General features: G+C 40.3%; 1 protein-coding gene across 3 annotated transcripts in view; it reads left to right on the forward strand.

The window, feature by feature from the left end:
• PDGFD (platelet derived growth factor D) overlaps positions 1 to 15,996 on the forward strand; it is a 151,175-nt gene that overhangs the window by 78,228 nt on the left and 56,951 nt on the right. For 2 of the 3 annotated variants that reach the window (XM_085216289.1, XM_085216291.1), the window contains exon 2: positions 14,654 to 14,858. In XM_085216289.1, the coding sequence (XP_085072415.1) occupies positions 14,654 to 14,858 (205 nt within the window). The remainder of the gene's footprint in view (positions 1 to 14,653; positions 14,859 to 15,996) is intronic. The other variant, XM_085216290.1, reaches the window with a different exon arrangement.

The raw sequence follows: 15,996 nt of genomic DNA on the forward strand, positions 1-15,996 counted from the left end.
ATGGGTCACCACGTTCTGGTGAAGACAAAGGTGTCTATCATTGCTCAATGGCAAGGCATGGAGTTCCAGGTCCTGTTACTGCCCAAAGAGGAGCAGTTGACCTCACTGTGCACTCAACCCCAGGCCCATAGATGAGACCAGCTCCAGTTTCATCTGCTGAACAGTCCTGATTTGCATCGTTTGATGACCTGATGTTTCCTCTGAGTCATCAAGAGTTCCCAGTGCAGGTGGGAGTGAGTTTCAAAGGTGCCTTACTGCCTATTTTGCTTTCTTTTTTTGGAAATTTTAACCGTTAAAATTTGAATAGCAGTGTGTGAAACCTATAAATTTGTCTGAATCCAGCTCTAATGGCTTGGTCAGAAAGGCACACTTTGATTTTTTTCCAGATATCAACGTAGCTGATATAGCAATTTATCGAGTTCAGTGTATCACTGTGCTGAGCATTTATTTCTCCTGTTCTTTCTGAGATTCTGCATCTGGCTCTTTCAGTTTTCTTTTCTCTCTTTCATTTCTTGCTGTGATTATATCCTCAGCTGGTGTAAATAGCTGTGACCATGATAAGGATGCTGCTAATCTGCACAAGCAAGTGGTCTGGTTCCAGGTTGTCTTGCTGCTTTATGAAAATGCATTTGGCAAATGAGCTTTGTCTACAAATGTCTGATCTGAGTTTATTAGCATCCTAATATGTCTCGAACAAGTATTTTTTAGGGTGTTTTCATTTTATTTCTTAAGAGAATTTTATGTTTATTCTTTCTTTATTGCTTAAACGCCGTGTTGAAGAAACAAATTGTCCATTGAGATGGGTTTAGTGGAACATTTGTTTATTTCTTGACAGAATGTTTCTCCGTGTCCATTAAAAAGTGGAAGTGAAAAAAGAAAAGGATTTTATTTAAAGCTTTATGTATGAAATAACCAAGTAAATGTGCATATAAGTAGAGCTGAATTGGCACGTGGGGGATTATCATTCCTCTAATTAAAGGAAATGAATTGGGAAGATTATTGTCTTTACTGTGCAGCCGTACATCAGGAAAAAAACATCAAACCTGGTGCTACCCAGCCTTGGCAGGCTGTGATCTGTGTGCTCCCTGGAATTTCAGATATTCCTGTTGCTTTTTGGGAATGCCATCACCTTCTGGTAGTGAGTGGTAGCACTGACCCTCCTATACCCAGGCAAAAAGGGAGGGCAGGAGGGAGAACTAATTTATACTTGCCAAATATTTGCTGCAAAGATCTTGATAATATTTGTTCATGTCACTGTGGATTTGAAAAATACCTAAGGAGGGAGTGTGGCTATGGGCAGCCCACGCAGTTACATACTTCATCACATCTGTAGCCCATGAGGCTCTCGAGGAGCAAAGCGAGTGGTAATGGCTCCAAAATGCTTCCTCATGGCTTCTGCAGTGAAAAGATGAAAACTGAGTGTGCAAGTCTGGGGTGTGGGAAGTAAGTGGTGTCAAACATATGGTTATGATTCCCCCTGTGCTGCTGCAGCTTCCCTGAGCTGTTGTCTGTTCCCATCCCTATGGCTGCAGCCAGTCCAGCAGCTCATCAGTTTCTGCAGCTTCAACTGGAAGGAGATGATTGGAGGCATCATTCTTTATAAAATCAGGATAGGCTTATGATGTTGCAAGTTTATTTTAGTATAAAATCAGAAGAGAAGTTTTGGGAAACTGAGGTGAGGAGCATTCTGTTGAGAATGCAAAACAACCAACCAACCATCAACCAACCGACCACCAACCAACCATTCAATAAACCACTTGAAAACAAGTCAATAGGTAGGTCAGAACTGTAAGATAGCATTGCCAAGCTGTCTAAATCACTGCGTATGCTACTTGCAGCTGATTTCAGTAACACAGTACAGCTGTTATTCATCGAAGATGTCAGTTATTTAATTATGGTTTGTGCTAGAGGATTCTCAAGGTCATAGCTGCAATACTTTCTTAATTATAGCCTGAAGGACAATATTAAAAAAAATAGAATGTTTCTCCCTCGGGAACTAAAAAAGTGAGTGTTACCTTCTCATTTTATTGAATATTCTTGAGTGTTTGCTGTAAATTTGGAATTCTGAAGTGTCCAGATCACGACTGTCCAATATTTTGGGTTGCTTGGGTGAACCTTCACCACACCGAGTGAAGAGGAATCACCTTGGGCAACATATAGGTCAGTCACTCTGAAAGTAGTGCCTCCTGTTTATTTCCATGGAAACTGCAACAGATACAGTGAGCACAGTAACTTTATTTGAGCAGTTTCTCAGCTACAAACCAGTACTTTTCAACAGTCACAACCGTTAGCTATGCATTTACACCCATGATGAACAAGAGTTTCATGCCGTTCTTGTAAAAATCTGCACCAGTGGAGGTGACCCACAGTCACTGTTCCACTGCTGAAACACACCATCCACCTTTTCACTGTGCTGACATTCACTGTTTTGTCTCCATAAACACTCAGCAAGCATCAATGAATGTCAGTGGGTGCCACTTGTTCTGCATGGAGGAGCTCCATTCTACGCCCTTGCACTATAGGTACTTCCATGTCAGACGCCATTTTGTCAGACTGCCCCTCTGCTGCCATCTGTTGCTTGGCAACAAAATGGAACAGAATATTGATGGGAAAGCTCTACTGCCATACCAACATCCACCTCTGACATTTTGAGCAACGTAATGAAACAGGAGGCATTATTGTTGGAGCAGCCCTTGTAAAATATATCATATAATTAATGTATATATGCAACAAACAGTTATCTTAACTTTTACTCTTTTTATTAAAACATTAGAAAAGAACAACAAAAACAAAAAATTAGTGGGATGTTTGACCTTGGTTTTTTTTGAAACTAGTGCACCAGTCTGGTTCAGTGGCAGTGGTTACAACTCCTAGTGACTCCTCAAGGTATTTGCCAGAGATTTTTGACAATGATTGTTCACAAGTGCACATAGTGCCAAAAAGCAATGATGTGAAGAAGGCGTAATTGTGAAGCGAGGGATACTTTTCTCTGGAAAGAGAGGGTTTATAAAAGTCCAGTGGAGAGACATGATCAAATTTTTGAATTCAGTGCCTGCTTGCAACTCTGTACATACCTTTTGAAAATCTGCAAGTAATGTATTTATATAGACTGAAAGTGGAGTAGCAGACATAAGTTGATTTTTTGGCAATCTTGAAACCTTTTCTCAAATCTGTTTATCAAAATGGAAAGCACAGCTGCATATCTCTTGCAGTTCACGGGACTGTGTTCAGCCAACGTATCAAAATGCATATAATTATTTGCCATAACTGCACTGCTCCCTCCTAGTGCCCTGGTTTCAGCCCACACAGCACTGATAGGTCAGCACTGTTCGGTTGTTGCTGAGCGGTGGGTGCACACTTGGGGCAGAGCTGCCGCCATGACGGCGCAGGGCAGGGGATGGCCGCATTGCGAGCTGTGCTGGCCTGCGTGCTGCAGGCTGCAGGTTGGATGTGTCTGATCTAGATCAAGAAAGGTTTAAAATTTTCTCTGTTGACAGACAGTTCTTAGATGGTCCCCATGAAAAAGACTGAGAGAAACTCTGCAGGAATGACTGAAGCAGGTTGGAAGCTGAAACAGATAACAACAACAAAAAGATGTCTAGAATTCTTGACAGCAGATGAAGCCCAGAAAAATTTTCTATATTTTCATGTTTTTATATCAGTTCTTCCAAGCAGATTTTTTGTTTGCTTTTCTTTCATGGAGCATCATCACAGAATCATCATAGAATGACCTGGATTAAAAAGGACCTCGAAGATCATCTAGTTTCAACCCACCGGCCACAGGCAGGGTTGCCAACCACTAAACCAGGCTGCCCAGAGCCACATCCAGCCTGGGGGTCAAACGCATGAATATTTTTTCCTCCTTGGGTAAAGGTTCAACCTGGCAAGAGTAAAGTGACTTGTAGCTGTTATTTTCTTAGCTTTAAATACAGTAAAGGAACATTCATTATGCCTCACTTTTTATCTGGAAACCTACTAGACTGTAGCTTTACACAGTGGTGTGGTAAATTTAGATTTTCTTTTCTTGGTGCAGTATTTGGTAATTTGGTAATCTCAAGGTTGCAGAGACTAATAAAAAACCTGGCATCACAATGCATTCTGTACTGGTTCCAAGGAGAGGAGGACTGATGCGGAATTTTTGTCTCACTGGCCTGAGATCCCAGATGCCATCAAAATATGCAAAGCTAACTAGCTAAGTCACGTCTTTGGATAGTCTGGAGAGTGTTAAGGTGAGCTTCTTCATTCAGAGCATTAGTGTGGATAAAAGTTTGCCTAGGAAATGATGCAGTATGTCCCTGTCTCCATTCAATAGCTACGATAATGAAGTGATATGAGAATACAGTTTTTATTGGACTTTCTCACCCTTTTTATCTCAGTCACATAAGCCTCTTATCAGGCTTCTCTCTAGCCAAACAGCTGCTCAAGTCCATGTCAAGTAGTTAAAGCATTAAGAAGCACAGCTGTGTGCTTCTCCACTGGACAGGACCTAAGTGTATGACGTCCAACAGGATGTGCAATGTCAATAGTAGCAGAGCTGGGGTGAGACAGCAGGGATATAGCATTCTTGGCCTCCCAACCAGTGCATATGGTGAGTAGACCTTCCCACTATAGATCTGCTGCAGAAGAACCTGCAGGCTGCAAGCCCTGATGGCTTAGCATTGTCTCCATGTGCAAGTGTCCATGTGCTCCTGGGAACATGCTCGGGTCATGCTTGGGCCAAGTTTCAACACTGGTATAACCATTATTTGCTTCTCTGATTTTTGGTATGCAGTGTAAGTCAAGAGGAGAAAGGGACAGCCTCAAATGCCTCTCTTAAATCTTCTACCCCAACAACTAATGTCATTTATCCATAGAATTAGGCTTTCAGCATGCTAGGGGCAAATTGAATGTGTTTGATTCACTGTTTTTCTCCGGAAGCTTTAGCGTGACTGGATGCTAATTTTTTCTTCTGGTTAATGTTATGTTGTCTCTTGTGTCTTCTGAGAGCTGGAGGAGTGAAATGCACTGCTTTGAGTTCCTGCTTTCAAGATCTGTAGACAGAGTTGGCTGAATTTATCATTGTAACTGCTCAATTCCTTTTCTGTCAAACGTTTCACTGAATCTGCAGTCAAAGTACAACTTTGAAGCTTGGTTTTACCTCAAATGTGATTACATTGGGGACTCCTGTTATCTATTTAAAAGTGAATTCGTTTAAGGCCCATGAAAGTGAAGGATTACTTAATTACTTCTTGATTTGCCAACAGTATACTCAACTCTGTTCAGAACATAAAGATGTATACTGTCTATTCCCCATGGAGCCTTAGCAGAGTCTTGAATATGGTTTTCTCCACACAGATTTCAATGTGTTTTCATCTGCTCATGCAATCTTCTGTCACTTTAGATTCTTAGCAGCAAGCCTAAGAATAGATAAACTCATTACAGTAAATTTAGGAGCAGATGCAATAAAAGGTCCAAGTTCTGCTCTGATCACTTTTTTTCAGCTGAAAATATATTTATTGTTCCTTAATTTGCAATAAAATTGAGAATAATCTACTGATTTTTATAAGAAAAATTATTATATATATGTATTTTTCCATCCCATTTAAGGAACTTCTAGCTAAAGAGCAGATCTTGGTTTTCTAAAGACATTGCCCAATGTGGACTTTGCAGTAGAAATCCAGAAAGACATATGCAACTATTTGTCCCATCACTGGTTTGCTGAATATTAATTGTGTATCTTTAGACTTTCTAGTTATTTCATCCTTTATCTTGTAAACAGTAAAACTTTCAGAGGAGGGGTTTTCTCTCATGTTGTTTCTGTGGCATAAGAAGTGTTAATCAAAATCACCACAAAATCAGCATTGAAATTGTTAGGTTCACATATAGGCAAAGAGCAAACCCAGCAAGACATCCACCGTCAAACAGAGAACTGCAGTGTTCCTTTCAATATCTAGAAGGGGAGCTATGAGAAAGACTGGGACAGACTCTTCAGCAGAGTCTGCTGTGGTAGGATAAGGGGAAATGATTTCAAACTAAAAGAAAGGAGATGTAGATTGGATATAGGGAAGTAGTCTTTTGCAGTAAGAGTGGTGAGGCACTGAAGCAGATTGTTCAGAGAGGTGATGGATCCCTGACCCTCAAGACAGTCAAGGTCAGGCTGGACCAGGCCAAGCTGTAGGTGTGCTGTGAAGCACAACTGTGGAGAAGTGAATTGGAAGGGATCTTTAAAGTTCATCTAGTCCAATTCCCCTGCAAGGTCCCTTTACTAAATTCCACAACAGGAAATAAAAATGATATGATTCTCATGACTTGCCATCCTCACCCCCAGTTCAGAGTTGAGACCAGCAAGATTAACATACACGAAGCCCAGTACCCCTAGAGTTGAGCTGGAATGGTGGCTTACCTCCACAGCTTCTCAGCAATTCTTTTTTGTTCAAATTCCTCCACACTGTCTAGAAAGAATGTTTTGAATCACTTGTTCTTGGCAACCAGCCAAACAGCTGCTTTTCCAGAAAGTATTTGGGAGTCTGGGATATGTAAATGGAAGTCTTAAGAGCCAGCTCCATTTCTGATTTTAGTTTCAGCTTATAGGGATTTGAATGTGGCTGTGCCAACATTAAGAGGTTGTTGCTGCATGTGGCAAAGCAGCACCTGAGCTTCTGGGCTGTGCTGATGTTCACCAGCATCACCTTCCCAGCCATCAGTTCCTAATTACCAACAGTGAGTGATTTCTTCAACCAGGTATTTCCATTATACGTGGTTACAATCTTTGGTACAGGATTAAGGAAACCTCTAGATGATCTTTCGGTGCAAGATCATAGCAATGAAAGAAGAGCACAGCCAAGAATTTCATGAATGTGCCTGGAAACCTTGTTAAATTACAGTATCTATTCACATCACAGCTCTGCAGCATTCTGATGCTAAACTGTCATAGAAAATCCAAAGCACTTACAGGAAAGTAAGTGCTCCGCACTGGAAGTACTCAGTACGTAAGACTTAAATTGCTTTCCAAACTGGGGAAATGCTTCTCAGCACTTGGGGTTTATCTTAATGATAGAAAGTCTTTGCCAGGGCCCTACTGTGACCTAGCTCCATGCTGGGAAAAGACCCGAATGCCCCAGTGTTGTGCTTTCCATCCCAAGAAAACTCAGGCATGTGAGCTGAAAGGGAGTCCTGGTGTACGCTGGGCTAAACTGCCAGAAATGCAGGACAGGGTGTCTTGGAGACAGAAATTGGAAAAGTTGCTGGCTCTTTTTTTTTGTGGCTGAGGCTTGGGTTCTGGTCCCTGCTCCAAGAACTGTTTGTGCATTTTACTTCTAACCATTTCTTGGAAATTGGACATTTTATCTTGGAAGCATCCTCCAGAACCCATCTATCCCTTGGGAGGAGATACATGTGTGCTCAACTTTTTCAATTAAATAGAAAAAATGCAACACAGACTCCCATTTCCCTGCTAAGCTACTATTAAAAAAAAAAAAAAAAAAAAAAAAAAAAAAAAAAAAAGGAGAGGACTACATACAATCGCATTTTAGTGGAATGAGGGCCTCCAGGACTATCAGAGCACAGCTATGTTCTTGAAGTCCCGAAGCAAAATACAGAGGTAAAATATAACTCTATCCTTAGCATTTACCAATGGACAGCTTCATTCTGAACAAACAACTTAGAATCATGGAATCATGGAATGGTTTGGGTTGGAAGGAACTTTAAGATCATCTAGTTTCAGCCCCCTGCCATAGGCTGGGACACCTCCCTCTAGACCAGGTTGCTCAAAGCTCTATACAGACTGTCCTTGACTGCTTCCAAGGAGGGGACATCCACAGCCTCTCTAAGCAACATGTTCCAGTGTCCAGAGGGATAACTCGTGGTAATTATTCCTCTGTAGACTGGCCGATCCTGTTCTCCCTGGATGAGCATTGTCTGTCACTGGACATAGTGCTCCAGGTCTTATTTCAGGTACCACGTCAGACAGAGGGCACTCAGCTTGTGAGGATTTAAATGTGATTAGTTGATGTACCAACCCGAAGAAACTAGAAGCAGGACCGTGACAAAATCAGGACGCAGAAATGATGTCTGCCTGAATTTTATTGCCAGACTTTTCTCTTTAAGAAGAAACATTTCAGTCCCTTCCAGAGATTTTGGATCTTGTATTTCAGTGATGACATAGAGGGTAAAGAAACCTACATTACAAGAGAAAAATGCCTCGATTTGTCTTTTGAATCAGTCTCTTCTTTACTGCGTAATGTTTTAACATACAACCTTCCACTCAGTAATTACTTGTCTATTTGCTACAATATATTTAGCATGAGAAACTTTTCCCCCTTTGACCAGATTTTCTCTTTCCTTTTATCTGTATTTTTCTTTAATGTAGTTTGACATCTTGTTGAATCTGAGTTAGTTTCTAAAACAGTATAGTAAGAAAAATGCTTTGTTAAGACTTGAGTCACACCAGAATTCTGAAGAAAGCAGTCCTTGGTCATAAAAATCTGAAAAATAAGGAAAAATAAAAAAGGAGTATGTTTTCATTGAGCCTGGAGGATATGATAGAAGTTTCCTGCAAAGACATTTTTACTTGAAACTACTGCATAAATAACAAGGTTTGGAGTGCCTAAATCCACGTTCCCTAGTTCTTGACCTAGCAAAATGATATGAGTTGAAGTCCAGTCTTGATATTCATGCTTAAAGGCAATTGTGTCTATAACTGACATCATCTTGTCTGAGGCAGTGAACATCTGCTGTTCAGCATTAGAACAAGTTTGTTATGTACTCTCCTGTCATGAAAGTGTCAGCACTGTAAACTTCTGCTTCGGTTACTGGGTTTCTCTTATGTCCTCTGCTGCGCCAGGAGTGTTGAGTCCTTAATTTTTACCTCAAGTTTTCCCAAGGTTTTCTGTATTTTTGCTCTCTCGATCATGGGGTAATTTGCATTAGTCTTATTCCACATATTTACAGCTCCACAGTCTTGAAATAGGCATTTTCCCTTTTCCTACTAAGTAATGGAATTCCAAGAGAAAAATGCATCCAGTTTGCTGTTGGTGTAAGAGTCCAGCAGGGAGGTGTATTGCAATGCTACAACCCATGAAAGAACTGGCAGTTCTTTTTTTTTAATATATATTGGCCTAACATATGTTATTTTTCTGTAGACACTTCTGCTTTAATATATAGCATGCAGCATGTTCTTTTGTGTAGAACAAATCTCTATCAAGAGGTCAAGTAAAGACAAGTAATACAATTCACCACAAAAAGCAAATGTCACAGAGGTTGATAACTCCATTAAAAAAAATAGTGAGGATTTGCTTTTTCAGCGTTCAGTGCAGTTGAACTGAGCAAGTTGCCCGCCTGAGGTGACACAAAAGAGTAAGTCTTCATCTCTGAATTCCAGGCCAACCTACTCTTCATTTTGGGATTATTTCTTTGGCACTGCATTCATAACGCTGTTATGAAGATGTACATTCGATGGTACAAATAATATTATTAAATTAGAATAAAATAGTGCTTATTGTAGTGAGAAGCATTGTAACACACTGTGAGTTACATGTCTTGACTTCATTACCGATGGCCCACTTAGTATTCTCTTGACTGGCCTTTGCTGTCTAGTACTGTGCTACTCCAGTCTCACTGACAGCAACCCTTCTGTTCCCCCACCCTACAGACACCTGTGCAGGCCCATTCTGCATTCCCCCGGGGATGACTCTCTGTAGGAGCAGAAGTGATCTAGGTGCATGAAGCTTCTGTCTTAAAAGACAGAGATGTCTAGGACAAGTGCAACCATGGAATGCTATTTTCCTCATTCCAAGAGGACTTGTAATGTTATGTTCACCGCTAAGGTTCCTTTATTGTTTACATATCATTTTTAACTAGGTAAATGACCTTACAGTTTTATATGTCCCCAACAACCTGTGACCAGCTGTGAAATACACTATTTTGACCATGAAGTCTGTCATTTTTTCTCTGATTTACACAGAACCTTATAGATAACAAGTAAAGTTTCTCTTTATTGCAGGAAGATGGAGGAGTAAAAAAAAAAAGGAAAAAAGCCAATGAATATCTGAACAGTCTGCCATAAATACAGCTTGTTTGGCATGCTTGTCCCCAGGATGAACTGATTTGTGGCCTGGATTCAAAAATGTTTTACTGTTCTTTGCTTCTCACTCAGTGGATTCAGCTATTTAGATCAGGCTAATTTTCAACTGAAGAAACTGAAGAGCTATTATTCTCCCTGAAGGTTATCTCATGTATTTAAAAACTGGTGGCAAACGATTGACCGCTGTATTTGTTTCAAAGACTGCAGTGGTGGGGGAGGAAAGTTATATCTGGAAAACTCCCACATGCAAACTCCCAAGGTTCCTTCCTGAAATAAAACAAATAGCTTTACAAGTGGTGAAATGAATTTCACATGGTTTCCAGCAACTTTCTCCTGAGTTGTAGGAGAGGATGAGCTCATCAGGTTATGTTCCGTGGGATTTAAGAGGGTATACTTCTTGTTGTAAAACATGTCACAGTGTAGTATACTTGCAGCCTCTACCAACATGTCAAGAGTGTATTGATGTCGGCCAACTTCTGTGAGAACAAAGGAAAGACAGAAGTAAACTTACATACAGAAAAACACCTTCGCAAGTGGAGCTAAAACTCCAGAAACATAAGAAAAGTAGAATTAAATATTCTATGTCATTGGTTAGGTCCTTAGACCAGGTCATTCTTTGAATTCTTCTCTGAAGTAATTGACACCTACAGACCCTCTTTGCTCAGTGGATATCCAAGAACAGATGGTAGATTAGCTATTAGCAAGCAGTACTTGCATTTCAAGTTTGTTTAGATTTTAACTGAAGGAGCTCATTGTAAAAGGATGATAATAAAAGCAAACTTCTTTCTGTAGCAGACATGCCTTGACTGGGAGCAGATTTAAGAGGGATGTGTCGATACATTGTGAAAACTTGACAGGAAATGCAGGTATCCACAGCAGACACTGTGGTTTCCAGGTCTTGCTACTCATGCAGCATGACATTAGGAGAGCATGCCCATGAGAAACCATAGGATGTGGTTTCTAGATGGGGAGGGTCTTCAGACATGCCCAATTTCCTGCATACTGGGCTGAGCATCACCCCATATTTCACTGATCTCCATGCAAGGGGAGGAAGGCTAACACTTCTGAAAATACAGATGCTCTTTTAACTTGGACTGCTGGGTTATCATACACACCAGTAAGTTTAAAATTAGTTGGACAAGGATTAGGGGGAAGAAAACTGAGTTCAGAAAAGTGAAATATAAAGTTGCTTTCCAGTCAGTTCAGCCTCTGCAGGGAATTGCCTCACTGTCTTCTAGCTTCCTTCCCACTCATCTTTCTTATGAAGTAGTCTCCTTGTCCCATGTGTAAAGATGTCTTTCTAGCTCCTGCCATATAGAGTATGCCCCTGGTGTGTATTGCTTAAACGGCCTCCGTTTTTTGGCTTATGACTTAACACTTTCTTTTATTCATTGTGAAATGATTTTATATGCTTTTTAGTAAATGTGACAGGCAGTGTATTACCCACTGTCATCTTTTATTTAGTCCCGTAAAGCATTATGGAATACAGTTACTACGTGGCATTCAGGACACCGTATAATACTGCATTGTGTTGCATCACGGCATGGGGCAGTTCAGTGCCTTGAAAGAGGCATTGCCTTTTCCTTTTCCTCCATATTTACCAAGTGCTGTTTTTTGGGGGGTTGTTTTTTTTTTTTCTGACTTTGCCCAAGGCCAGTATCTGATTTCCATTTGTTCCCCCAAGTGTACCCCAAGATGATGACAATACTTGCCTCCTTGGAATGGTCTTGTTATTTTAGTCATATGCCTCAGTTGCTACAAGAAATACGCAAGTTGCTTACACCTCCTCAAACTGTTTCCCAGATACTTGATTTTTGAGTGGCCAACCTTCAGAAACTGAGTTTGGGATGGCTATGTATCTGTGTGTAATCTAAACCATTTAACTCTGCAAAATTGCACTGAAAATCCTATTAGAAAATAGCACTTCCAGTCCTGGCTGCACCACTTCAGATTGTAATTTAGCAGATGAGGACAGAATCAAACTATTTAAAAGATCTTGAAGAGTCTGCTCCAATGTCATGTGAGGAATTATAGAAACAGTATTTACGTCCTTTGTTACCAGCCAAAGTTTCTTTCTGTATGGAAAATCCGTATCTTCATACGGTGATGCTTTTGTTCAGAATCCTCTTCCCAGGCTTCCCTCCAGCCTGAGTCAATCCGTAATTACTGCATTTACTGTGATAGAGATAAGTCACTGTGCTTTGATTTTTTAACATGTACAGCTCTATTTCTCAGTTCACCTATTCCAACTGGATACTGCAAAACACCCCACTCTGTTGAATTCAGAGTTTAAGTTGAATAAAAAACTGCGACAGAACATGTCTGCTCGGGGTACAAGAACAATGTTAGCATACTTTCTTTACTGATGTACCAAGTAATGTGCACAGACTTTTTGTTTGAGGTATATGTAAGCACATTTGTGTGCTCATATGTAGTTCTTTGCACCCTAATCTCAGCAGCTGACAGCTCCAGGGTAAAAACCTGTATTAGGTCTGACTGGGAAGGAGAACCTTTCCATCAGAAGCATGAACCGTGCAGTACTGCACAGTGAGATGGGTGCTGGTAGTGGGAAATTGCAAGAGTATACTGAAACAAGGTATCAAAGGAATTCTGCCACGTTTTGCTCTCACTTAGGGAATGATTGCTTTGTTCAAAAGTGCAGAATATGATTTAATCAAAATTGTTTTTATTTTAATCCCTTTTTATGAGCATTTTTTACATAGTTGTGTTAAATACTGTTGGGTGAGTTTTTCTGCATGTTTTCAGAGTCCAGATGTCCTCAGCATTTCAGAAGAAACTAAGTAAGGTTGGCTGGACATTTTGTTTCATCCCAAATTTAGGGAGCTAAAAACAGAGAGGGTTTTGTTGTTGTTGTTTTCCCCAGGAAAAAATACATAAATAAAATAAAAGACAGACTTGAGCGTAGATGTTCCTGACGAAAACTGCAACAAAACCCATTTGTGGGTGGTATTTATCTCCACTGCATTTCCACTTTTCGAGTGCAAAATTACTTGGCCAAAACAGAGCAAAACAGAACAAAACAAAACTTGCTAGTTCTGTGTTCTATGAGCTATGAAGTCAAGGCTGTATTTCCTTGGAAAGGGTATCTTAGGATTTGAGAACATTTAATCTTGAAAGAAAGCATTTTAAAAATAGATGTCACAAACAGATCTGTGGAGATTTTTACAGGAAACTCAGACTTTTATCTTCTAAGTTGAGGGTTGTTTGAAAGCTAGAATTATTACCCTGTCGGAAGGGTACAGTGAACTGTTGACACACATCCACACTGCTTACAGCTTTGTGTGGGGAGATATTTACAACTGGGAACCAGCAAATGCAACCTGAAAAGTAATTTCACTTACCATGAAGTTTGTAGCATTTCTCTGGGTTCCTGTTTGCCAAAGGTACTTAAGAAGCAAATACATTCATTATATTTAAATTGTTTAGAAATGTGGATGTTCAGTTTAAGGTCAGGACACAAGGCTGTAGATGTTCATATGCAAGATAGTGTCCGTGTTTCTACTAGTTAGCTGAAATTTGTTCAGTGAAGTTGGCTGAGTCAGGACCTGCCGGAGTGTAAGTCCCACTGGCTGTGCTGTGAGGGAGCTCAGCTCAAGATCTCCACTCGTGGTAAGGGATGTGTAGATAACTATTTCACACATAGAGGCTCAGTTTCAAATATCTTAACTGGAAATTGTGCATTGCCTTGAAATGATCTGACCTTTGAAATTTCACCACACTGAAGTTGACAATGCACAAAAGTCCAGCTGTTTGTCAACTGTCGGTGCTGGGAGCCCAGTCCTACTACTGATCACAGCTGGGTGGTGCGAATGCCTGGTGCAGTTGAGAAGACACTGTGAGCTGGAGGTGGAACTTGACGCAGTTCCTGCTATCCTTGTAGCAAGGGATTTACAGCAGCCGAGGCTTTACGTAAACTTTAGGAACAATTGAGTACTTGCTCAGGAAAAAGTTTCGGAATTGTAATTAAGTAAAGGCTTGGCTATTCGTCTAGAAGTTACTCAAGAACATGGTTGGTGGGCCAGATTCTGATTTCAGTTTTGTTGGTGTAAGCATGGAGTTGCTGTTTGTTTTGATGCTTCTGGGAGGAAATGCTTAAGTCCGGTAAACAAATTAGAATCCCTCTTTTGTTGTTTTTGTTGCTTTGCTCAGAGAACATCTCTCCCCACAACACCAGATTTGGGAAACAGTGATGTTTGCCTTTTTAACTGATTCTGCCTCACTTGATTGTTCTCATGTTTGCAGTGTCTATTAAAGTTTTAAATTCTGTTTTAAAATCAAAATGGTGGGATGTGAGTTATCAATATTGTTGTAAAAGTGATTATATACTTGTCATAAAATAAAGAATGTATACAGTTGAGAACTCTTTTTATTGTTTAACGGGGGTTGAATTAAGGGACTACACACTGTACTTCCTATTTAATAATGAATGCTCTTAGACTTGACTTAAAAAAGTCTAAAGAAGTCTTAGATTTTAAATGCAAATAATTTGTGCTGTTTTATAAACTGTTGTGTTTTTTGCCTTCCTGTAACTGGAACAACACACTAATTTCTACAAGTTGTGACTACTAACAGAGAGCAATCACCTCACAGACTTGTACCGAAAGGAAGAGACCATCAGTGTGGCAGGGAACGGCTGCATCCACAGTCCTCGCTTCCCGAGCAGTTACCCCAGGAACCTCCTGCTGACGTGGAGGCTGCAGTCCCCAGAGAGCACCAGGATCCAGCTGGCTTTTGATCATCAGTTTGGACTGGAGGAGCCTGAAAATGAGATCTGCAGGTGAGTGGCAAGCCCTCTGATGCGGAAGTTGGCAAAGCGCTCCTTTGGACGACCTTCTAGATTAATGGCATGACCATTGCCTTCAGATTGCAAAGCCTGCATAACCCTGACTTGATCTATGATGACCCTGTTTCAAGGGTAAGGCTTCCAGGAGCCTCTTCCAACCTGTCTTTCAGTTTATCATAAACTGAGCTATCCTAGAGTTGAAGCAGTTTGTGCAAGGTTTTGGTTCTTCTATAACATTCTATACACAAGGCACTTAAATGCTCAAATCCAGCTGCCATACAGCTCAGGTACTACATTAATGGGATTTTGTCCTTTGTCACCTCTGTCAAGTTTCATCCAGACAGAAACATCTTTTTCAGAAGGTGCATTTGTAGGTATGCCTGTATTGTGGTGTGAGGGGCAGGTAAAAATACACTGAAAAATATGGTTATTTTCTTCAAATTGTTGTTAATATTTAATGTTATTCTTCACTGGCATATTTTCTTTTAAAACCTTAAAATATACGTCTGCAAACATCAGTATATTCTGCATACAAGTATATCTAATAGACGATGATCTACTATATCAGTTTTTTCGATTTCCTCTTTTAAGCCAAAGTGGCCATAAGCTCACTTGATCTGACTGATTAACCCAGGTGGAGAAACTGCTTTGTGATAGCAGAGCTCAGAGCTGAATCTTGCCAGTGTTCACTAAAGCACTATAAATAACATACTGTTTTAATTTTTTATTTTCTATTTCCTTTATTCAACTATCTGATCCGTCAGAAGGCTTAAGATTGCTATGCACTCCTAAAGCCAGATTGCTGTGATGCTGCTTACATCAAAAGCTCAAGTCTCAGCTTCCAGCTCTCTGCCCGATCATGCTGTCATTTTCACCTTATCTATGTGGAGAACTCAGTTGTTAGGATTTTTGTACACCCAGCCCCTTCTTATCTTATCTTCTTTGGCAATTAATTTGCATTTATAGGGCTTGGTACCTCTGTAGGGTTTTACTGGGTGTTTCTGTGTGTGTGTGTTTTTGCTTTGTTAATTTTGTACATTACCAATAGAGAAAATCATTTCTGCAGGTTTGCTTTCCATTTAGCAATAAAGGAATGCAGACTGAAACTGGCTCTCTTCCCCTTGCACGTTTA

This window comes from Meleagris gallopavo, chromosome 1, assembly GCF_905368555.1.
Source record: "Meleagris gallopavo chromosome 1, MGAL_WU_HG_1.1, whole genome shotgun sequence".
Lineage (NCBI taxonomy): Eukaryota > Metazoa > Chordata > Aves > Galliformes > Phasianidae > Meleagris > Meleagris gallopavo.